We start from the raw sequence: 23,189 nt of genomic DNA on the forward strand, positions 1-23,189 counted from the left end.
TAACACAAACAGCTGTCTCTGGGACATAAGGAAAGTTCGCTGTCAGTTCCTCACACGTCCCAGGCTTCCGGCCCAGGCCCTGGCTGTGCTATGGTGAAACCGTGTGTAAGACACTTGTTCTGGCAGTCGCTACACACCCTCAGGCACTAGGTAGCAGGACTTTTTTCCAGAGGATCTGCCCTCCCTTCAGATTCATGTCCCCCCTTCTGAGTCCAGCCTTCAAGGCTCTCTTGTCTGTTGATTTCTCCCTGTGCTGGGTCCTCTCCCCATGGCCCCACCTTTCTCTCCCAGCTACTCATTACGCTGCCATGTTACTTGTGGCATGGCTGGTGTCCACTATCCTGCCTTTAGCCACTCAGCTCCCTGCGGTAGATGAGCCCTGGTTCTCTGTTGGTGCAGCTGACCTGTGCTGACCCAGCTCCCACTTCTGGTCAGCTCCAGCTGTTGTTCTCGAGCTCTGCCTTCAGTCCAGCTCCGGTTCTTCTGGCTCACTGCTGCTTCTCTGGCTCCAGCCCAGCTCTCCCTTCTGGGCTCCTTCTCTGGTCCCTGTGGTTCTGGCTGCTGATGCTCTACCTCCAGCTCACCTTGAGGTGGTTTGCCAGGTTTCTGCTGCATTAATAGCCCAAATTCACTCAGACGCTAACCCCAAAGTAGCCCCATCTATTTCTTACAAGATTCCATCAGATATCCAGTACAGATTTGAGATTTTCAAAAAATGCTACAAGCCCCAGCTGGAGTTTGTCCACATCAGCAACAAAGCTAAGAGATGACAATCAAATTCAAAATTAAAACCCCAATACTGGTACTTGTAACCCGATTGAGGGTTGGGAGGTGTTTCAAACAAAAAAGGGTGAATGATGGATTTTAAAATAGCCAAAAAGTAGCCCAAACCATATGTAGTGTAAAAAAAAAAAAAAACAATAACATTATTATATTATTTATTTATAATTTATAATTCCATTCAATGATGGTAATCAATGTCCATATTTTGAGTTGAATTCGTTTGTTATTGTTAGTCTCTAAAAGGCAACATTTCATCCTAAGAGTCTTCGTCGGCAGTAGAATTCTTCTGCTGGTCATACATATCAACAGCGACAAGTACAATCATTTCTGAAAAACACGCTGTTTCACAACTCTCACCAACAAGCTCTAGTAGAATGTCCTCAATTCCTGCAGCAGCTTTCCTGTATTCCTCCAACTGACACTTTTGGTTTATCCTCCAGGATTCCTCAAGGATTGGAAGTAGAAAAAATTGGTACATTTTGTTCATTGGATAACTGCACATCTGTTAAAGAAGTTCAGTATTGTAGTATCTTTCTTTTTCTTTGGCTCTCTGAAGCTCTTTTGGGTTCCGTTATTCTGAACTGATCCAGAACCCTATTCACACAGGGAGTAATGGAAAGCCACCTTGCCTCAGAAAGCTTTAGTATCTTTTAGTTGTCCTGAAGTCACGGAAAGTCTGATTGACAGGGTGTGTGGGGGTGGGGGCTGATGGGTGATGCTGAAAGAGGTCAGGTTATGGTCAGAGAGAGGGAATTCAGGAACAGAGAGAGAAATGCTTGGTCATGGAGTGATAAGATGTTAGGTCTGAGGAACTTCTCAGACTGAACTTCCACAATGCTGAGCTCAGCAAAACGGGCACAGAGCCCCCTTGACTGATGAGGAGATATCCTTTCCCCCTCTTGTCATACAGGTTTAAAGTCAATGGCCCCTGGTGATCACCTTCTGCAAGTGTATTTGCCCAATTTCTCACGAAGCTCTTGGGTTTTGACCCCATAAATGATAGGGTTGAGCATGGGGGGGACAAAGAAATAGAGGTTGGCCAAGATGATGTGAACGTGGGGAGCAATTCCCTGACCAAATCGGTGGGTTAGGTTAGAGAAGAGGTTGGAAGCATACGACATCAGAATCACACAGATGTGGGCTGTGCAGGTGCTGAGGGCTTTCTGGTGGGCTCCTTTGGAGGAGATTCTGAGGACAGCCCTGATGATCAGACCATAGGACAGGGCAATGAGCGTTAGGTCTGACCCGATGAATACAAATCCTAAGACTAAGCCATACATCCTGTTGACTGTGATGTCCCCACATGATATCTTCGCCACAGCTATGTGCTCGCAGTACGTGTGGGGGATAATGCGGTTGGCACAGAATGGTAGCCTCCTCAGGAGCAGGGGCATGGGCAGAGCATAGAGAACAGCTCTCATCAAACCCACTAGCCCTAGCTTAGCTACTCGTGTGTTGGTGAGAATGGTGGCGTATCTCAGAGGGCTACATATGGCAATGTAGCGATCAAAGGACATTGTCACGAGGACAGCTGACTTCATAACAGAAACCGCATGAAGGAAGAACATCTGGGTGAAGCAGCCACCCACAGTAATGCCCTTCAAATTGAACCAAAATATACACAGTGCCTTTGGCACGATGGAGGTAGACATGCCAATGTCTGTGAGCGCCAGCATGCAGAGCAGCAGGTACATCGGCTTGTGCAGGGTCTGCTCTTTGTATACAACAAAGAGAACTGTGAAATTTCCCAACAGACCGATAATGTAGGACATAGAGAAAGGGATGGAAATCCAGATGTGAGCAGCCTCCAGGCCAGGGATGCCCATTAGGATGAATGTTGAAGGGTCAGAGAGGGTGAGGTTGAAAGCTGCCATGAGATGGTTGAAGAATTGATCGGGCTCAGAAATGCTGAAGGTTCCTGTGAAGGGAGAGAAGCACAGTGAGGGGGGTTACACACTTTATAACAATTAGTATAGTAAATATTTTATAGTTATTACCAATCTAGAAAGGGATGTGAGCAGTGAGGTGGCAACATTTGCAAATGGCACCAAATAATTGAGGTCATAGTCAAGTCCAGAGAAGTTCTCAGAGGGAGCTAATCAAGCCAGGTGAATGGGCAGCAAGATGGCAGATGAACTTCAATGTCAATAACTGCAACAATCTCTCACTGTTTGGCATTAGAGGTGACACCCTCATAATGGTCAAGGCACCACCCCCCATCCACCCATTGCTGGGTTTCTTTCACCATCTATTGCAACACCTGGGGCTGTCACTGTCAGAGAGAGGACAGACGGACCATAGATCTGATCCATGATGCAATTCCTATGTTGGAAACTAGCCAAGTTACCCCAATGGAAACACACATCATGCTGGGGTATGACTTTTTGCTTAATAGAATGGGCAGGAAGGGAACATGGGCCTTGGTATTTAGGGCTACAGGCTTACACCTCTGTTACTTTCCTTGTTTCTTTGGGTGAGACACTTTCTTCAGGCACCCAGCTTTGTCTGAGACATAAATAAAAGATTTTAACTGACAAGTGTAAGCAGAGACATGTGTCAGCAACTCAGCTGCTAACCCTTCTCATGCCTGAATATTGATGAAGTTTGAAGATGACATCAAAATTGGGTTGGGGGGGATCATAAATAATGAAGAGGACAGGTCACTGATTCAGAGCAATCTGGATTGGTTGGTAAACTGGGTCGAACCAAACAATATGTGTTCTAATTAGGGCTGTCAAGCAATTAAAAATTAATCACTATTAATTGGGTGATTAATAACACTGTTAAGCAATAATAGAATGCCATTTATTTAAATATTTTTGGATATTTTCAAATATATTGATTGCAATTACAACACAGAAGTCAAAGTGTACAGTGCTCACTTTAAAATTATTTTTGATTACAAGTATTTGCACTTTAAAAAAAACAAAAGAAATTGTATTTTTCAATTCACCTAATACAAGTACTGTAATGCAATCTCTTTGAACTTACAAATGTAGAATTATGTACAAAAATGCATTCAAAAATAAAACAATGTAAAATTTTAGAGCCTTCAAAGACCCCTCCCTCTCTTTGAAAAATATATATTATCTCACTTGTTATGAACCTTTAAACCTGTGAGTTTGAGATTTCAGCAACTCTCCTGCCATTTCCTCTTTGGTCCAAACGAGTTCACCTTTCCTTAGGGGCCTCGGGACTACTCCAGTTGAACTAACTAATTCCAGCCCAGATGGTTCTTGACTTGAACCCTGGAACCCTTCCTGAGCCCTTAGGACTAATTTTATTGCAGAAACAGGCAACTCACCAAAATCCTGCTCAGCAGAGAAAGGAAATCTCCATACTCCGACAAAAAAGCAGAGCCCTGATGATCAGTATATGAATCTCACATGTCTGACATTCAGTGTTCTGGACAGCGACCTTTATAATTCCCCTGTACAGTCCCTGCAGACTCTCAGGTTGGCCTGGACTCCTAGACAATTCCCTCGGCTTCGTGAACAGTGGGAAGAGCAGAAAATAGACCCTGGAGAACTTCAGCCTCAGGGCCTCCCACATGAGTGAAGAAATGATTCTCTGATACCACGGACTCAGATTCTCACGGCAAACTGAGTCTTGCAGACTTGTTAGAGTCTTATTTCCACTTTTAGAGATTAAATTACTGTAATACTCACACTACATTTACCCACAGTGCCTTGGGGCCCCAGGCAATTGCTATGCTTGTTACCCCCTAATGCCGGAACTGGGGTAATCCTGAGCAGCCATCAGGTTGAGCCCCCGGTTGGTGGCCTGGGCTGGTCTAGTCAGGTGGGGGCTAATAATGCAGCCCAATGTTCGGGGGCCACTGCACTGCTACCACCACCTGCTCAAAGGTGGTAAGGAACGCCTCAGGGTCATCACCATGGCCCACCTTAATGAGTTTACCAGGATCAAAGTGGGGTTCGACGTCCCACTGTCAGATTCCCCACTGCCCCTGGAGAGTGGAGAAAGGACAGCGTTTGTTGCACCAGGCGTTGCTGCTGATCTGTGTCCTATCTCTGTGAGGGATGAAGCAGCCTTGGCTGCCTGGCCTCTCTCTGGAAGCTAGGAAGTTCAAGAGCTGCCCCTTTCCCAGAGTTAGCCGTATCTGAGTGGAGTTCCCTCCTTTTAACTCTTCCTCCAATTCTGGCTTTGTTTGCAAGTTGGTCAGGGCAGGGCTGCTCTGGCCCAAAGCATCTCCTCGGCCCCTTCCATGCTGGTCCGGCGTCAGCTGATCCATCACAGACACACTTTCAAAATCTATTGCCATTTGTTCATCCTCAAATGCTGAGCCGTATTCATGCACATCTTTTGACCACATCCCCTTCCCCAAAAGGCTTTTGACATTTCACTAGGTCAAGGGAGGCCTTGTAAGATGCAGCCAGCCATGAAGTTTGTGCAGCTGCCATTTGCATAAGTATGTTTCCCTGCTTTTGAAGTTTGTTTTTCCAGTCCTTAACTAGAGTGATTCATGACTATCTGGGGTACAAAGAGTCATGAATGGGATACAGTAAAATCAGAGTACAAAATATATCGGAAGGACAGAACAGGTTGTGCTGGTGAGAGAGTGGCATTATATATGAAAGAAAGCATAGACTAAATTAAGTAAAAATCATAAATGAATCAAACTGTACTATAGAATCTCTATGGATAGAAATTCCATGCTTTAATATAAGAATATAGCGGTTGAGATATATTACTGACCACCTGACCAGGATGGTGATAGTGGCTGTGAAAGTGAAATGATCAGGGAGATTAGAGAGGCTATACAAATAAAACCACTCAATAATAGTGGGGGATTTCATCTATCCTCATATAGACTGAGTACATGTCACCTCAGGACAGGATGCACAGAGAAAGTTTCTTAACACCGTAAACAACTGCTTCTTGGAACAGCTAGTCCTGGAACCACAAGAGGAGCGGCAATTCTTGATTTAGTCCTAAGTGAAAGCATAGGATCTGGTCCAAGAGGTGAATATAGCTGAACCACTTGGTAATAGTGAAAATAACATAATAAAATGTAATATTCCTGTCGGTTGGGGGCGGGAAACACCACAGCAGCCCACCACAGAAGCATTTAATTTCAGAAAGGGGGCCTACAGAGAAATGAGGAAGTTAGTTAAACAGAAATTAAAAGGTACAATGCCAAAAATGAAATCCCTGCAAGCTGCATGGAATCTTTCTAAAGGCACTATGACAGAGGCTCAATTTAAAAGTATATCCCACATTACAAAACATAGTAAGGGGACCAAAAAAGTGCCACCGTGGCTAAAGAACAAAGTAAAAGAACCAGTTAAAGGCAAAAAGGCATCAGTTAAAAAGTGGAAGTTAAATTCTATGCAGGAAAATAGAAAGGAGTATAAATGTTGGCAAATGAAGTGTAAATATAGAAGGAAGGCCAAAAAAGAATTTGAAGAACAACTAGCCAAAGACTCAAAAAGTAACAGCAAAAAGTGCTTTAAGTGCATCAGAAGCAGGAAGCCTGATAAACAACTAGTGAAGCCACTGGATAATGGAGATGCTAAAGGAGAAGTCAAGTATGATAAGGCCATTCCAGAGAAACCAAATGAATTATTTGCATCGGTCTTCACAGCTGGGTATGTGAGGGAGATTCCCAAACCTGAGCCATTCTTTTTAGGTGACAAATCTGAGGAAATGTCCCAGATTTAGGGGTCATTAGAAGAGGTTTTGGAACAAATGGATAAATTAAACAGTAATATGTCACCAGGACCAGATGGTATACTGGGACCAATACTGTTCAACATATTCCTAAATGATCTGGAGAAAGGGATATATCGTGAAGTGGCAAAGTTTGTAGATGATACAAAACTACTCAAGATAGTTAAGATCAAAGTGGACTGTGAAGAGTTTTAAAGGGATCCCACAAAACTGGGTGACTGGGCCATAAAATGGCAGATGAAATTCAAGGTTGAGAAATGCAAACTAATGCACATAGGAAAACAATCTCAGCTATACATATATCATAATGGGTTCTAAATTAGCTGTTACCACTCAAGAAAGAGATATTGGATTCATTGTGGATAGTTCTCTGAAAACATCCACTCAATGTGCAGCAGTGGAAAAAGCTAACAGAATGTCGGAATCATTAGGAAAAGAATAGCTAATGAGACAGACAATATCATATCACTTCTATATAAATCCATGATACATTCACAATTTGAATACTGCATGCAGATCTGGTTACCTCATCTGAAAAAAAGATATATTGGAATTGGAAAAGATACAGAGAAGGGCAACAGAAATTATTAGGGGTATGGAACACCTTCCATATGAGGAGAGATGAATAAGACTGTGGGGATATGTTAGGTGTATATAAAATCATGACTGGTGTGGAGAAGGTAAATAAGGAAGTGTTAATTATTCTTCCTCATAACACAAGAACTAGGGGTCACCAAATGAAATTAATAGGTAGCAGTTTTAAAATGAACAAAAGGAAGTATTTCTTTGTAAATGCATAGTCAACCTGTGGAACTCTTTGACAGAGGATGTTGTGAAGGTTATGACTACAACAGGGTTTAAAAAAGACCTGGATAGGTTCGTGGAGGATAGGTCCATAAGTGGCTATTAGCCAGTATGGGTAGGGATGCAAAACAAGGCACTAAGGGGCCCTAGCCTCTGTTTGCCAGAAGGGGCGATGGGGGATGGATGACTTGATTACCTCTTCTGTTCATTGCCTCTGAAGCACTCGGCATTGACCACCATCAGAGGACAGGATACTGGACTATATGGACCATTGGTCTGACCCAGGATGGCCATTTTTATATTCTTATAAAGAGCAAATTTGGGGGGGGGTTCCTTTGTCAGAGGTTTTCCTTACCCCTCTGGAGTCATGCCATGATGGGAAGGTATTTCCAGAGCCTGATGCTGTTGTGAATATTTAGGTAATGTATATAACTGTATTGTTGCTAGGATATAATACGTAAGTGTGTTGCTGCTTGTAATTGTACTTTGGATGTTATCAACACCAAGTTCCGTTTGGATTAATAAAGGAATTCTTGTGTGGAAACTTAGCTGTGTTAAACCTTAATAAACTTATTAGGGAAATTATTTCCAATATCTGGCCTTTCTGGTCATATTGGGGAGGGACTGGCAGGGCCGGCTCTAGGCACCAGCAAAAGAAGCTGGTGCTTGGGGCGGCACATTTTTAGGGGCGGCATGGCTGGCGCCAAAATGCTGCCCCTGCCGCCCCTAAAAATGTGCCCCGGCCGCCCTAGCTCACCTCTGCTGCTGCTGCTGCTCGCGCACCATGGCGCGCGAAACAGCTGATTCACGCGCCGCTGCTCCCCCTCCCTCCCAGGCTTGAGAGCCTGGGAGGGAGGGGGAGACTCCGAGTGGCCGCAGCGTGCGTGCCGCTTCTCCCCCTCCCTCCCTCCCTCCTAGGCTTGAGAGCCTGGGGGGGAGGAGGCAGGGCCGGGGATTTGGGGAAGGGGCGGAGTTGAGGCGGGACCGGGGGTGGGGTAATTAAAAAACGGGGGGGAGCAGCCAAAATTGTTTTTGCTTGGGGCAGCAAAAATCCTAGAGCTGGCCCTGGGGACTGGTACCACTTTGGAGAAGTTCCTGAAGGAATGGGGGGAATGGCTGACTGAAAAGATGGAGGCGGACACCCTGGTGAGTGGATGTGTAGAACTCACAAAGTTCATAGGAATAGGGGAGGAGAAAACATGATACTGTGGAGGACACTTCCAGCCAGGTCAGTGGGCCTGCAACGACCACAGCCCTCAACAGCATCCAGAATGCATTTGTACAGGGAGATTTCGGCAAACCAGTAAAGTGCCTGAAACCACTATTGCTTATTGCTAAAAGCAGCCAAGTCAGCAAGTGGCCATGCAGCTGTCAAGTGGCCATGCAGCAGCCTTAGCTTAACCAAGGCAGGAGGGAAGGGGGTTTTGGGTGCCACAAAAAGGGCAGCTTCATCTAATCACATCCTTCCTGATTAGAATTGTGTTGAAATTGCTGATACATGCATTTTAGTGGCCTCAAGGCATCCAAACTCTGAAAAAAAAACACCTGGTTAATCGATGACCAGAAGGAAACCTCTTGCTTGACCTTTGAAACTGCTTAACAAGTTTTCTTTAAGTGACATGTCATTGTATTGCTAATCTATAAATAAGGGGAAAAGTTTGAGGTAGGGGGACTCTCCCACTGGATGCATCTTGTGTTCCCCACAGACGGGTTGCCACTTTGCCACTCGAGAGCCACACTCAGCTTTTGTAATTATTGAGGGTTGGAGGTGTTTTACCAATGTGTTGTGGATGTGTGTAAGTGCTTGACACTCAGTAAAGTTTAGCTTTAAGTGAAAGCACTCTTGTGTTCTCCTGTTTGTGCCAGCCAGCTATCCGTCAGACGGCCATGTTTCCCCTGATTTATTTCCTGATACCACCTCACACAGAGTAAAAGTTACCAAGAGCTTTGGGTTGAAAAAACCACGGGTAACACATTCACCCTGGGGAATGGCTTTCCTGGTCCACCACACAATTTTGTTCAGGAACAAGGACAGAGCATATGATCTGTCATGCCTAAGGCTAAGATTTTGACACACTTATTTTTAGTAAAACTCAGGGGCAGGTCATGGGTAATAAACAAAAAATCATGGAAGCCCATGACCTTTCTGTGACTTTTACGAAAAATAAGGGGTGAACTGACAGAGGGAGGATTAAAGCCCGATCGGGAGGATGAGAGCCCAGTCCCCACATTGGGAGAGGGGAAGGTCCAGCACCTGCTGCCGCCACGGCTAATAGCTCTGTAGCCTCCGCCGCAGCCCCAGCAACTCAGAGCTCCAGAGCCCGTACCGCAGCCCCAGTGTCACAGAGCCACCTGCAGCAGCTCAGATCTGAGTCCCCCTGTCACCCATGTTATCTGAGATCTGTACGGTCCTTGGCCACTGATGGCAACTGAGAGCGCAGGGGCTCCCGCTGGCTGAGAGCTTTGGCTCCACAGCCCGAAGCTGAAGTGGAAAATGTCACGGAGGTCTCTGAAAGGCACAGAATCCATGACTTCTGTTATATAATCTTATCCTTAGCCACGCCTATGAAAAACTTGCTGTGGTGAATGGGGAAGTGGTGGAACCCCAGCGACTGAGGCAGTGACCACGCTTTGGGCAGGAAGCAAAACAGTCACTGACTTGCTCCAGACTGTAGAGTTCTTCACCCCTGGGCTCAGAGTGTCAGCTGGCTGTTATCAAGTGCTGAAGGCTGGAATGTTGTTGCCTCGGTAATGCTGTTCAGGCTTCTCATCGCTTCTGCTTTCGAGCTTTAGTCATAAGGCAGCCTGCTAATACAGCAAACTTTGATGTTACTGATAAAGATCGACCACAGGCACGGTTCAGTGACAAAGGTACTCAGCCAGGTTTACTGACCTCTAGGCATAGTCCTAGCAACCTGGTTACGAGCCAAATGAGCAAATAATGTTATGAAATGTCTTTCCCGGGTGGCAATACCCAAAGAAATACTTACTAATCAAGGACCTAACTTCACTTTACTACTCATGAAAGAACTGTGCAATCTACTGAGGGTAAGGGCATTCAGAACAATTTTGACAATGATGGGTTGGTAGAGTGATATCACAGAAGTCTGATGGAGATGTTAAAGAAGTTTGTAGCCTCAGATTGCAAACACTGGGACCAACTCTTCCCCCACCTCTTTTTTGCTATCAGGAAGGTGCCTCAAGCCTCCAAGTTTTCTCCCTTTGAACTGGTGTCTGGGAAGCAGCTTCGAGGTTTTCCACACCTGCTTGGAGAAACATGGAAGAGCAAAGACCCCAGGCAATGAACATAGTCCAATATATTCTTTAATTAAGAAATGGCCTCAAGACTTTGCGGGTGTTTGCTAGAAGAATTTTGCTAAATGGGCAACAGGTACAAGGAAAGGCCTATAACAAAGGAATCTACCTGGGAATGTTCAGACTGAGTGATTGAGTGTTATTGTTACTTCCAAGTTTGCTGTTCAAATTACTGGTTCATGGCAGGGACCGTTTGAGACAGTGAGGTATGTGGACCCCATCTACTATGAGGAGCAGCACACAGAGAAGAAAAAGGAGACTCAGATAAGAACATAAGAATGGCCATACTGGGTGATACCAATGGTCCATCTAGTCCAGTATCCTGACACCGGCCAATGCCAAGTTCTTCACAGGGAAAGAACAGACAGGGCTATTATCGAGGGATCCATCTGTGGTTGTCTAGTCCCATCATCTGGCTTTCAGAGTCTAGGGAAACCCAGAACATGGGATTGTGTTCCTAAACAACTTGATTAACAGCTATTGATGCACCTATCCTCCATGAATTTATCTAGTTCTTTTTGAACCCCATTGAACTACAATTCTGTCAGCTTTTTTGATTGCTACTGCACACTGAAAAGATGTTTTCAGAGAATTGTCTACGATAACCCCTACGATAATCTCTTTCTTGAGTGGTAACAGCTAATGTAGACTCCATCATTTTATACGTATAGTTGGGATTATGTTTTCTAATGTGCTTTACTGCTATCATTTGAATCTTTTCAACTATTAGAACAGTTTGAGCTGCCAGATAAATATCCACTTTAGACCTCCAAAAGGGATACTGGCAAATACCTTTGATGCCAGAATCCCTGCAGAAGAAAGCCTTTTCCATGCCCTTTGGCCTGCATTAATTCAGGATCAATTCATTTGGCCTCCACAGGGTGGCAGTGACTTTTCAGAGGCTAATTTACTCAATATTACAACTGCATGGGCAGGATGTATTGGTATGCTGTTATGATAAATTGAAAATGGTTTTTGGTCCTGTATCTTGTGGCAGCATTCCCACACATAGTGCAGATGGCAATACACTACACACAGAAAAGAAAGCCACCATCAATTGCTAGGCTGAACTGTCTGAAAGACTCAGTTTGCCTTGACAATCTGAGCCCCTGGTATCGGCAAATCATTTCTTCACTCCCGGGGGAGGCTCTCAAGCTGGAGTTCTCCAGGATCTATTTTCTGCTCTTCCCGCAGCTCACGGAGCTGAGGGAATTATCTGGGAATCCAGCCAACCAGAGAGTCTGCAGGGACTGTACAGGGGAATCATAAAGGTCGTTGCCCAGTATGCCGAGTGTGAGACAGGTGAGATTCATACGCTGATTCTTGGGGCTCTGCCTTTCTGTCACCGTAAGGATATTTCCTCTCTCTGATGAGCGGGATTGTGGTGAGTTGCCTGTTTCTGCATTAAAGTTAGTGCTGAGGGCTCAGGAAGGGTTCCAGGTTTCAAGTCAAGAACCATCTGGGCAAGAATTCACCAGGACAGCGACTTGAACTGTTTAGTATTGTCAGAAACGCCAAGGGATTTACCTGGTAATATAAGAGCTACAAATGCTTTGGAAATAGTTTAGAAAAATATTTGTTTTTCAGATCAGTTCCTTGTGTCTTACTGTGTCCCTCTATCTATCTCAGTAGCTTCCTTTTTTGGGTTTATGTGGATTTTCCTCTGGTTCGCTAAATTTTTCCTATTCAGGAACTTCACTGTCCTGTTAAGAATTGCAGCCAAAATCTTTGAAGTAGGCATCTGTGTAGTTGAGTTCACAAGAAGAATGTGCCACGCACTGGCCCCAGAAATGCTATTAAGGCTGATCTCTCCCTTTTCCCTGGGCAGACAGACAGAGTTTAACCCAGTCCGAGAAGATATTTCTGTGAACTGTCGCTGTGGGGTCTGGAACATGGTTTTGGTCCTGGGTGAGGGGTATCACTGTGTGGAAGGGCTGTAAGTTGTGGGGGTGGGAGGCCCATATGAACAAGCGGGCAGCACTAAGGGTTATTGGGTGGGGACAGGGGTGTACATGGACAGGTAGAGAGCTTGGAGGATTGGGGGGCAACCAGGGAGGTTTACGCAGAGAAGCAGTTAGCACTGAGGGTGTCGGGCAGGCAGGGGATGTCTACAGACAGGCAGGTACCACTTGGGGTTTTGGGTCAGGCATGGCATACATATATAGGCTGGTAGGGCTGAGGGTCATGGGGGCAGGGAGGGGATGTACAGGTACAAGAGAGCAGTACTGTGAGTTCTGGGTGTGCGTAGTGACATGTACATGGACAGGCGGGTAGTGCTGGAGGTTGTGTGAGTAGGCAGGGGGTATACATGGACAGGCGGGCAGAGCTGGGGGTTGTGGGACTAGCAGGGGAGTGTAGATGGACAGGCAGACAGTGCTGGGGTTTGTGGGGCAGCCAGGGGGTACATGGATAGGTGGTAAGTGCTGGGCGTTGCGGAGGCTGGGAGCAGCATGTTCATGGAAAGGGGACTGTGATGCTGAACTTAAATTTTTCGCTGTGATTGTTGGTCCAAGGCCAGCTCTGGGTCATTTCCTGGCCCCGAGTGTATTGGTGGTGGGGCCTCAGGGTCTCTTTGCCCTGTGAAGCCACAGAACTGCAGACTGGGTGTCACAACCTTTATTTAATTTTGTTTCCAATTGTAGTTCTTGAATTTTAATTATGTAACTTCCGGCATTTCACTGGTGGAAAGAACCATTGATCTTTGTTCCTCAGCTGCTTCAATCTCCCATCATACTCTGACCTCCTGTCAGTACTCTCCTTCCCCATCCCAGGCTGCCCTGATTACAACAGCACACTGGTCACCAATGTTATCTCCATGCTTGCCAGTCATTCTGATCTACCCCACACTCCCCACAGCTCTTCCTCTGCAGGGAGTGAGGTGCCTCCCATCACACTTGCTCCCTTGACTGGGGGGAAATCAGTGACTCTGTCTCACCTGTGAGAAATCTCACACACGACACCTGTGCTGCTTCTCTTGGAGCACCCACAGACTGCACGCTGCTTTGGAGGCTGCTACACAGGAACAATTGCGAGCTGAGAAGTATGCACATTATAAAATGAGAGCGGGCAACTCTGGGACATGTGAGGGCCTAGATAAATATAGCTGCCATGTGCAGGAGACACAGGCACTGAAACAGTGGGCCACTGGGACACAGACGATCAACCCAGGATGCTCTGGGACCATTTGCTAGCCATCTCTGTTAGCCATTTTTGGCAAGGGTTGTACATTCATTCCTCAGTGCGGAGACTTTACAGGCTCTAGTCATCATTTTTCTCACCTAAAACATTCATCCATGCAGTGTCATGGGCTCCCTCAGCCTCAAGAAATAGACACCCAGCGTAAGATTTTCAAGACACCACAATCACAGGATAATTTCTCCACATAGGGCTAAATTCAACACGGTCATGAATAGAAAAAAAGGCACGATCTTGCAGGCAAAATGCCTCCAGCTGACTCCGGACATGTTCATAGATTTCAAGCCTAGAAGGGACCATTGTGATCATCTGGTCTGATTTCCTGTAGGGTACAGGCCAGAGAAATTCCTGAAAATTATTCCTAGAGCAGATCTGTTAGAGGAGCAACCTTCATTTAAAAATTCTCCGTGATGGAGAATCCACTATGACCCTTGGTAAATTGTTCCAATAGTTAATTACATGCACTGCTTAAAAAATGCATGCCTTATTTCCAGTCAGATTTTATTTAACTTCAACTTCCAGCCATTGGATCTTGTTACACCTCTATATGGTAGGCAGAAAAGCCTATAATTAAATATTGGTTCCCCATGTAGATACTTACAGACTGTTATCAAGTCACCCATTAACCATCTTTGTTAAACTAAATAGATAGAGCTCCTTGAGTCTATCACTATAAGGCAGGTGTTCTATTTTTTTTTAATAATTCTTGTGACTCTTCTGTGAATTCTCTTCAATGTATCAACATCCATCCTTAATAGTGGACGCCAGAACTGGATACAGGATTTTGGTAACAGTTGCACTAGTGCCAAATACAGTGGTAAAATAACATCTCTACCTCTCCGTGAGATACCCTTGATTATCATTCAAGAATCACATTGGCTTTTTTGGCCACAGGGTCACACTGAGACCTCATGTTTAGCTAATTATCCCTTCACACCCCCCAAACCTTGTTCAGTCATTGCGCTTCCCATGATAGTCCCCCATCATGTAAGCATCCTCTTGATCTTGTTCTATGAGACACGGAGAACACATTTTCGATCTCGTCTCTACCACTCAGTATTTTGTAGACTTTTCTCATATCCACTCTTATTCATCTCCTTTGTAAGGTAACAATCCCAATGTTTTCAACCTCTCTCTTAAGAGAGTTTCCCAGGGTCCTTCATCATTCTCATTGCCCTTCCCTGAACCCCTCTAACTCTGCAATATCCTGTGTGAGAAGGGTGCCCAGTACTACACAGAAGAATCCAGAGGAGGGTGAAATATTAACTGGCTGATCTCATGACATTGTATTTTCTATATGATTCCCCATCCTACGCTTCCTGGATCCCAATGTTTGCTTAGTCTCTGTCCGTGCTTGCACTGTGAGCAGAGTTTCACAGAGCTGTGTACAATGATGTCCAGATCCCTGTCCTGAGATCATACAGTTAAATTAGAACCATGTTAGGTGTTTGAGGAGAACAAGGTTTTCCCTCCAATGGGAAAACACATTGCAGTTTTTGACATCAAAGTTCATCTGCCATCATGCTGCCCATTCACTTGCTGGTTAGCTCCCGCTGTGGACTTCTCTGGACTTGCATATGACCTAAATAAACTGGTTCCATCTGCAAATGTTGCCACCTCACTGCTCAAACCCTTTCTAGATTGTTAATAACTATGAAATATTTACTGTCCTATTTGTTATAAAGTGTATGACCCCATTGCTGTGTTAATCTCCCTTCACAGGCACCTTGAGGTTTTCTGAGTCTGATCGACGCATCAACCACCTCATGGCAGCTTTCAACCTCACCCCCTCTGACCCTTCAACATTCATCCTAATGGGCATCCCTGGCCTGGAAGCTGCTCACATCTGGATTTCCATCCCTTTCTCTATGTTCTACATTATCGGCCTGTTGGGAAATTTCACTGTTCTGTTTGTTGTGGGCAAAGAGCAGACCCTGCACAAGCCGATGTACCTGCTGCTCTGCATGCTGGCACTCACAGAAATCAGCATATCTACCTCCGTCGTGCCAAAGGCACTGTGTATATTTTGCTTCAATTTGAAGGGCATTACTGTGGGTGGCTGCCTCGCCCAGATGTTCTTCCTTCACGCGGGCTCTATGATGCACTCAGCTGTCCTCGTGACAATGGCCTTCGATCGCTATGTTGCCATATGTAACCCTCTGAGATATGCCACTATCCTCACCAATGCACGGATAGCTAAGCTAGGGCTCGTGGGTTTGATAAGAGCTGTTCTCTTCATTCTGCCCATGCCCCTGCTCCTGAGCAGGCACCCATTCTGTGCCAACCGCATTATCCCCCACACGTACTGCGACCACATGGCTATAGCAAAGATGTCATGTGGGGACATCACAGTCAATAGGCTGTATGGCTTGGTGGTAGCCTTTGTCTTCATCGGGTCAGACCTAACTCTCATTGCCCTGTCCTATGGTCTGATCATCAGGGCTGTCTTCAGGATCTCCTCTAAGAAGGCCCACCAGAAAGCCCTCAATACCTGCACTGCCCACATCTGTGTGATGTTGATGTCTTATCCTTTCTTCTTCTTCTCCACTCTGACACATCGGTTTGGTCAGGGCATTGCTCCCTATGTTCACATCATATTGGCCAACCTCTATTGCCTAATCCCCCCCATGCTGAACCCTATCATTTATGGGGCCAAAACCAAAGAGCTTTGTGACAAAGTGGGCAAATACACCTGTATAAGTTGATCACCTGGGTCCACTGACTTTAAACCTGTGTGACAAGAGTGGGAAAGGATATTTCCTTGTTAATCAAGGTTGCTTTGTCCCAGTTTGGCTGAGCTCAGCATTGTGGAAGTTCAGAGTTTCAGAAGTTCCTCACATTTAAGATCTTGTTACTCCATCACCAAGGACTGCTCTCTCCGTTGCTGAGTTCCCTGTCTCTGACCATCACCTGATCTCTTTCAGTGTCACCGATCATCCCCCACCTCCACCCACCCTGTCATTTCGCCTTTCCATGACTTCCAGACCATGGGAAGATAGTACTGCTTTGTGAAGCAATGTGGCTTTGCATTAGACCCTGTGTGAACATGGTTATAGATCAGTTCGATGAACTCAAGCTATGCTTTCTGCTAGACAAAGACAAAGAAAGCAACTACAATGCTGAACTTCTTTGTCATATGTACAGTGATCCTGTGAGCACAATTCACCTGATTTTTCTATGTCTAATACTTTAGGAAGCCTGGAGGATACACCAAATATTTCCATTGGAAAGTGCTAATACAGGAAAGCTGCTGCAGGAATTGAGGACATTGTACTAGAATTATTGGTGAGAGATGTGAAACTGTGTGTTTTTGAGAACTGCACTCTGTTACTCTGGATATGGGGGCGTATACTGCAGAATGCTGTCAATCCAATTGCAACCATATGTTGTGCACTCAGCCACTATGAATTAATAAAATGGAACACAACACAGTATAGGGTTAATTGGAAAGCTGGCTTTTAGATGCAAAGTCAAAATCTAGGTGGCAGGTTCTACTAATCAGAATGGGAGGAGGGGAAAGAGAAGTAAATAAGTGAGAATGAAAAATGGTAAATGGATGGAAACCTTGAGTGTAGTTGCCTCTGATATTAGAAGTTTATTGAAAGTGAGGAAAGGTGATGATCCAGTAGTGGACACTATGACCAATGCATTTTGTAGAAGTTATAAAAGATTAGCTAATACAGCGTACTTTGGAGAAGTCCTCTGAAACCATCTTGAGAGATGTTTTTCCTGACATCCTTTCTCCCTGGTTGGTGAGCAACTGGCCACTGTGAACCTGCTGTTAATTACTCAATACCGTTCCAGATGTTAGGTTACTATCTGGGATGTTCTAAGCCTATTGTTTATGTCTGTGTGTGCTTAAATCTAATAAACTGAAGTGCTGGCCAAGAGCATGCTTACTTGCATTTAATCCTTTATGAGACAGAATTGCTGTGTTCCCATTGATTTATTCCTGACACCGCCCAGAGTGAAATACTTAAATTGCCCCTGCTGTGGGTTCTTAAAACCCCAGGTAACAGACTGCTGTGTTAAATTACGACATCACCTTGGAGTCAAATAACTTACTGCTTTGCACTGTTGATTTTGGAGTCATTTTCAGCTGGAACTTTCAAAATACACACTAACCATGCCCGTTGTCGAAGACATCAAAAGTAGGTGTCGAGATAACGTCTCGGGATTTGTAAAACAGATGAAACAGAGATTGCCATCAAATGTCCAGGTTATAGAATCACTTGCAGTACTAAGTCCTTCACAACCTAGATTGGCTGATATCTCTTTTTTGCCATTGCTTTGTGGAGACCTTGAACAGTTGGAGCAGCAGTGGGGAGTTTTGCCTGTGGTTTACTGGCCTCATACTCAGAACAACCAAGTAGTGCAGATTTGGGTTGAAGGTCTTGAACACATGCATGCCACTGGGGACAAAGTCTTTAGTGAACTTGCCTTGTTTGCTTTTTCATTGTTGTTCCTATCTTTTAGCAACGCTAAAGTTGAAAGACTCTTTTCTCAGATGAACTTGATAAAAACAAACCTGTACTACCAGACGCAAGAGGAACTTTTAGAAAACATTCTTCGTGTTAGGATGTAGATGCAACAACACAAAATCTGTTGTGAACAGTTTCCACCAATGTAAGAAATGATTGCACTGGTCACTGTTGACATGTATGACCAGCAGCAGAAGCATTCTACTTCTGATGAAGACAGCTATGATGAAATGTTGCCTTTTAGAGACTATCAGTAACAAACTAATTCAACTCAAAATATGGACATTGACTACCATCATTGAATGGAATTAGAAATAAATAATATTATTGCTGATTTTACACTACATACGTTTTGGGCATATTTGGGGCCATTGTTAACACTTTGTTATTCACCCATTTTTCTTTGAAACACCTGCCAACCCTCAATTAGGATACAAGTACTAGCATTGGGGGTTCGATTTTGAATATGATTGTCATCTCATAGCTTTGTTGCTAATGTGGATGAAGTCCTGTTGGGGATTGTTTTTTTGGTTTTTTTTAACCTAATCTGTACTAGGTATCTAACAAAAGTTTTCATTTGTTACTTGTATAGACAAATATGTTAATAAAAAAAAATTCTTTCAAGAAATAATATTGGGCAGAATCCCACAGCTGGGCCAGGTATTGGAACCAGACATCAAACAAAGAGCAGAGGCCTATAAATAATTAAGAGAGATATCCCATCTCCTTAAACTGGAAGGGACCTTGAAAGGTCATTGAGTTCAGCCCCCTGCCTTCACTAGGCAGGACTAAGTATTGATTTTGCCCCAGCTCTGCCAAGTGGCCCTCTCAAGGATTTGAACTCACAACCCTAGGTTTAGCAGGCCAATGCTCAAACCACTGAGCTATCCCTCCTCCCTGAAGGCCTGCCAATGTCATAGGTGATTCATTGGTGCAAAGGCCAAAGAAAGGGAGAAAGCAAACTAGGGAAACTAGAATAAGCAAAGTTGTGTCTTGGTCTTTCTCATTGACATCGGAATATAACAAGACATTTTCATTTTTCGAGTACAGTGAAACGGCAGATACAGTTTTCTGCTTTCCTTGCAGGCAGTTTTCCAGTGGTTTGAGAGATCCTGCATTCACCAAAAAGGAGTAAGAGACTGGAAAAATAGATGAAAAAAGCTTCAGAAACATTCAATCTCCCATACACAAGCAGTGTCCTGAAAGATGGCATTTATTCAAACTGTCAAAAGAAGTGGGCTCTGTACTGACACAGTTGTCAAATTCAAACTATGCTGCAAGAATCCCCAATGTACTGCTTTACTTGGCTAACCAAGGAATTGCACTGCGGGGGCAGGAAGAGAGAGAAGAATTAGCAAACCTTGGAAACTTTCTGTAACTATGCAATTTGTTTTCACAATATGATGAACCATTCCCAAAAAAATAACAAGAAGAAACAAAGGGAAAAAACAGAGTGGTACTTTCAATCTCACAAGCCACTCAACTCAAAATGAGCCTTAATAATTTGCTCCTGATACTGTGAAAAGCACAATCATTGAGAAAGTTCAGGAGAATGGGGTTTGTACTGTTCTTGTTGACAGAGCACACAGTTTTAAACAAGGAGAAATGACAGGCTGTGTGAGAGACACAGAAAATCTGGAAATAAAGGAACAATTTCTCGGATTTATTGATTGCTCTGAGCATGGGGATGCTGGTGCCATCTATCACAGCAGTAAACGGTTTTTACAAGCATCAGGGACTGCAAACTTGCTGGTCGTAGCACAGTTTATGATGGGGCTACTGTCATGGCAGGTCATGTAACTGGAGTACCTCCAAAAATGCTGCAAGATCACTCTCTCCCCCTCGCCTCCCGTCTATATATATACACTGCATGGCCCATTAATTGTATTTGGTGTTATTGGAGACATACAAAGTAAGCAGGATAGCAACATGATTTTTTTTTACCGTCTAGAGGGCTTGTTTACCTTCTTTTCACAGCCGGGCACACACCATGCTTACTTGGAGGGCCAGAAGACGATTGGAGTGAAACTGAAATTGTCCAGTTTAAGTGACATGAAATGGTCATCCAGATGGAAAAATGCATCTCTTGCACAGAACTCCATGAGAGCACTTCTCAGCAGCTTGTTGGGACTGCCAGAGCCTCCCTACCAAAGATTTATTGGAGCATTTGGTTTGTTGAAGAATGGGCAGAATATACATTTTTGTATGGGCTTGGTCTTTTTTTACTATGTTCTTAGTATGATTCATGTAGCATGCAAGGCTCTACGGAAACAAGGCACGATACTGTCTCAGGTCTGCAGTGCACAGCAGGGAACTGTCCAAGCGTTAGAACGTATGCCACCCAGCACTTAGCAGGATGCTCTTTGGGAGGAAGCCCAAAAGTTCTGTGAGCTGCAGGATGTCCCTGTTACCCCTGGTGTAGAGGAAGAGTATGCTCACAAACGACCTATGGGGAAAAAAAAACAACCTTTCGTGGCTGTACAGTTCTTACAAGTACTCTGAGAGAATGAGAATATCAGCCAGCTAAAAATGAGAGCACTAAAGGAAAATGGGGCAGACAGCTGTATTTTCCTGTGTTGGACAGACCGTTAGGTGATTGTAATCACAAGTTTTCATCCCAGTCAATGGACATAGCTAAAATGTGACCGGGGGCACTGATGGTCTGCTCAGTAAATATGCAAGTGCCCCTTCAATCAATTTGAAACTTCCTTACCCAGAGATGGAGAGATTCAACGAGTGGTGGGGTCTCAGGCATGGGGGTGTGGAGGGACTTTGTGGGCAGTGGGAGGTGGACCTTGGGGTACAGGAGGGAGAGGAGAGGAGGTAGGGACTCAGCTAATGCTGGACTGTGGGAGTCCTGGGAGTGGGGGGGTGGAGGAACTCAGTGAGCAGTGGGACCATGTGGAAGGGGAGGTAGAGGAGGGGAGGGACTTGACAGCAGTGGGAAGGGGAGCCATAGCAGAAGGGAGGTGGAACAGAGGGCAGGGGCCATGGTCCGGGTGCCAGGGGAGTTTCTGGTGCTTGGGCCAGCCTCCCTAAATTCCAGAACCATGCACCACCTATGCTGCCTTTTCATTCCCAACTGTCAGAGTATTGACAGTCCCCCAAAGGGCCATGAGTCAAAGCCCGGTGTGCTGGAATGGCCTGGACTCCCCTACCAACAACCCCCTGCATTCACAGGCCTAAGCCCAGACTACTAGTTGGCACTCCCCTCCCAACCAACAATAGCCGTCAAAAGGTGAAAGACTTGCCAACTCAGAAATATTTTTCAAAGTGAACATGTGTTACAGGCATCTCAATATAATAAATGCTTACAGGTAGGTGCCGATCAATTGAGCGTCATTCAGCCAAATACGCTTAATTCTGCACGTGACGAGGATTTGTATGAAGGAGCTGAAAAACTAGCCAATTGTTCCAGCGATGCACCGAGGCCTCCATGTGTTGTACGTTGCGAAGTACTGGCAAACAATAATATGTGGCCCTGCAAGCTACGGCAGCATCTCAAAACAAGACACCCTACCTTAGTATGTCAAGCTTTTTCAGAGGAAGCTCAATGAGTTAACAGAACAAAAATAGTTGTTGAAGTGTACAGCCCTGTTAACATGAAGTCTACTGAGGTTTTTTACTGTGTGGCTTTTCACATTGCCGAAGCTGGTAAGCCGCACAACACAGGTGAGAAACTACTACTTCCAACTGCAAATGATATGTGTGGTGATGATAGCAGAGAAAGCAGCATCACAGCTAGATGTGATCCCATTCTCTAACGACACAGTTTCATGCCATATTGTGGAGATGGCCACTGATATAATAATTTTGTCCAAAACACAGGCCTTGATTGGGGCACTGTTTTGGAATTTGCCGCAATGGAAAATGGTCTATGATGGGACAATATAGCAGGCTTGTGACAAGGATACAAGAATGGCCCCACAGCAACGTGGAATCATTGTATGATCCACAGACAGGCATTGGCTGCTAAGAAGATGGCAGAGTTGCTCAGCGGTGTTCTTTCAATTGCAGTAAAAATTATAAACTTTATAAACTCGCGTCTGGTTAATTCAAGGGGGTTTGCCATTTTATGTGAAGAGATGGGAGCAAACTTCACACAGTTGTTGTTACATGGAAAAGTTTGTTGGCTGTCCAGGGGCAAGATGCTGAGAAGTCTCTGTGAAGTTCATATTTTTCTTGCCAACAATATGAATATGGCAGCCAGATATGACAACAAGGATATCCAAAGAGCGTCACGGAAATGCTATACAACTGGAGAGTGACTGAACTCTCTGAACGTGTCACTTCAGGGACGAGATGAAAATGTTTTCATTGCTAATGGTTGGATAGCAAACTTGAACCATGGTCTTCACACTGGGCTCTTAAAGCGCTCATTCCTTTTTCACCTCAACATCTACCTGGCAAAGGTTTTTACTCTTGCTATTTGCTAATACCCAAGGAGAAGGAAGGTTGGAGACCCAGCCTAGCCCTCAGATCACTCAACAAGTTTGTCAAAGCTCAACAATTCAAGATGGTCTCTCTAGCAATGATTATTCCAGCATTGGAACAGGGAGACTGGTTGTCAGCCCTTGACCTTCAGGACACCTATTTGTATATCTCAATCTGACTGTCTCACAGACGGTTCCTCAGATTCACCCTAGGACAAGACCATTACCAGTACATAATACTCCCTTTTGGGTTATCATCAGTTCCAAGAGTATTCTCCCAGGTTCTCTCAGGAGTGGCCGCTTACCTGTGCTCCCAAGGAATCATGATGTACCCCTACTTAGACGACTGTCCCCTCACAGCCTGCTCCTTCAACAAGGCCTGCCAGGTTCCACCAATACTGCATTAGACTTCTTTATGGAACTGGGTCTGCAGATCAGCATCCAAAAATCAACCTTCACCCAGGTACAGAGCCTAGAGTTCATAGGG

The 23,189-nt window shown here is 44.8% G+C and overlaps 2 protein-coding genes across 2 annotated transcripts; one reads left to right on the forward strand and one right to left on the reverse strand.

Annotated features, from left to right (window-relative positions):
* Positions 1-1,718: 1,718 nt before the first annotated feature.
* Positions 1,719-2,657, reverse strand: LOC128830255 (olfactory receptor 52E2-like). The gene has a single exon (XM_054016045.1). It carries the CDS (start codon positions 2,655-2,657, stop codon positions 1,719-1,721), a length of 939 nt encoding a protein of 312 aa, XP_053872020.1.
* A 12,897-nt stretch (positions 2,658-15,554) lies between these two features.
* LOC128830253 (olfactory receptor 52D1-like) lies at positions 15,555-16,493 on the forward strand. The gene has a single exon (XM_054016043.1). It carries the CDS (start codon positions 15,555-15,557, stop codon positions 16,491-16,493), a length of 939 nt encoding a protein of 312 aa, XP_053872018.1.
* Positions 16,494-23,189: the final 6,696 nt, after the last annotated feature.

This window comes from Malaclemys terrapin, chromosome 1 (genome assembly GCF_027887155.1).
Source record: "Malaclemys terrapin pileata isolate rMalTer1 chromosome 1, rMalTer1.hap1, whole genome shotgun sequence".
Classification (NCBI taxonomy): domain Eukaryota; kingdom Metazoa; phylum Chordata; order Testudines; family Emydidae; genus Malaclemys; species Malaclemys terrapin.

Coding starts and splice junctions, on each gene's coding strand:
- LOC128830255 (XM_054016045.1), bottom strand. CDS start 2,657: ATGGCAGCTTTCAACCTCACCCTCTCTGACCCTTCAACATTCATCCTA.
- LOC128830253 (XM_054016043.1), top strand. CDS start 15,555: ATGGCAGCTTTCAACCTCACCCCCTCTGACCCTTCAACATTCATCCTA.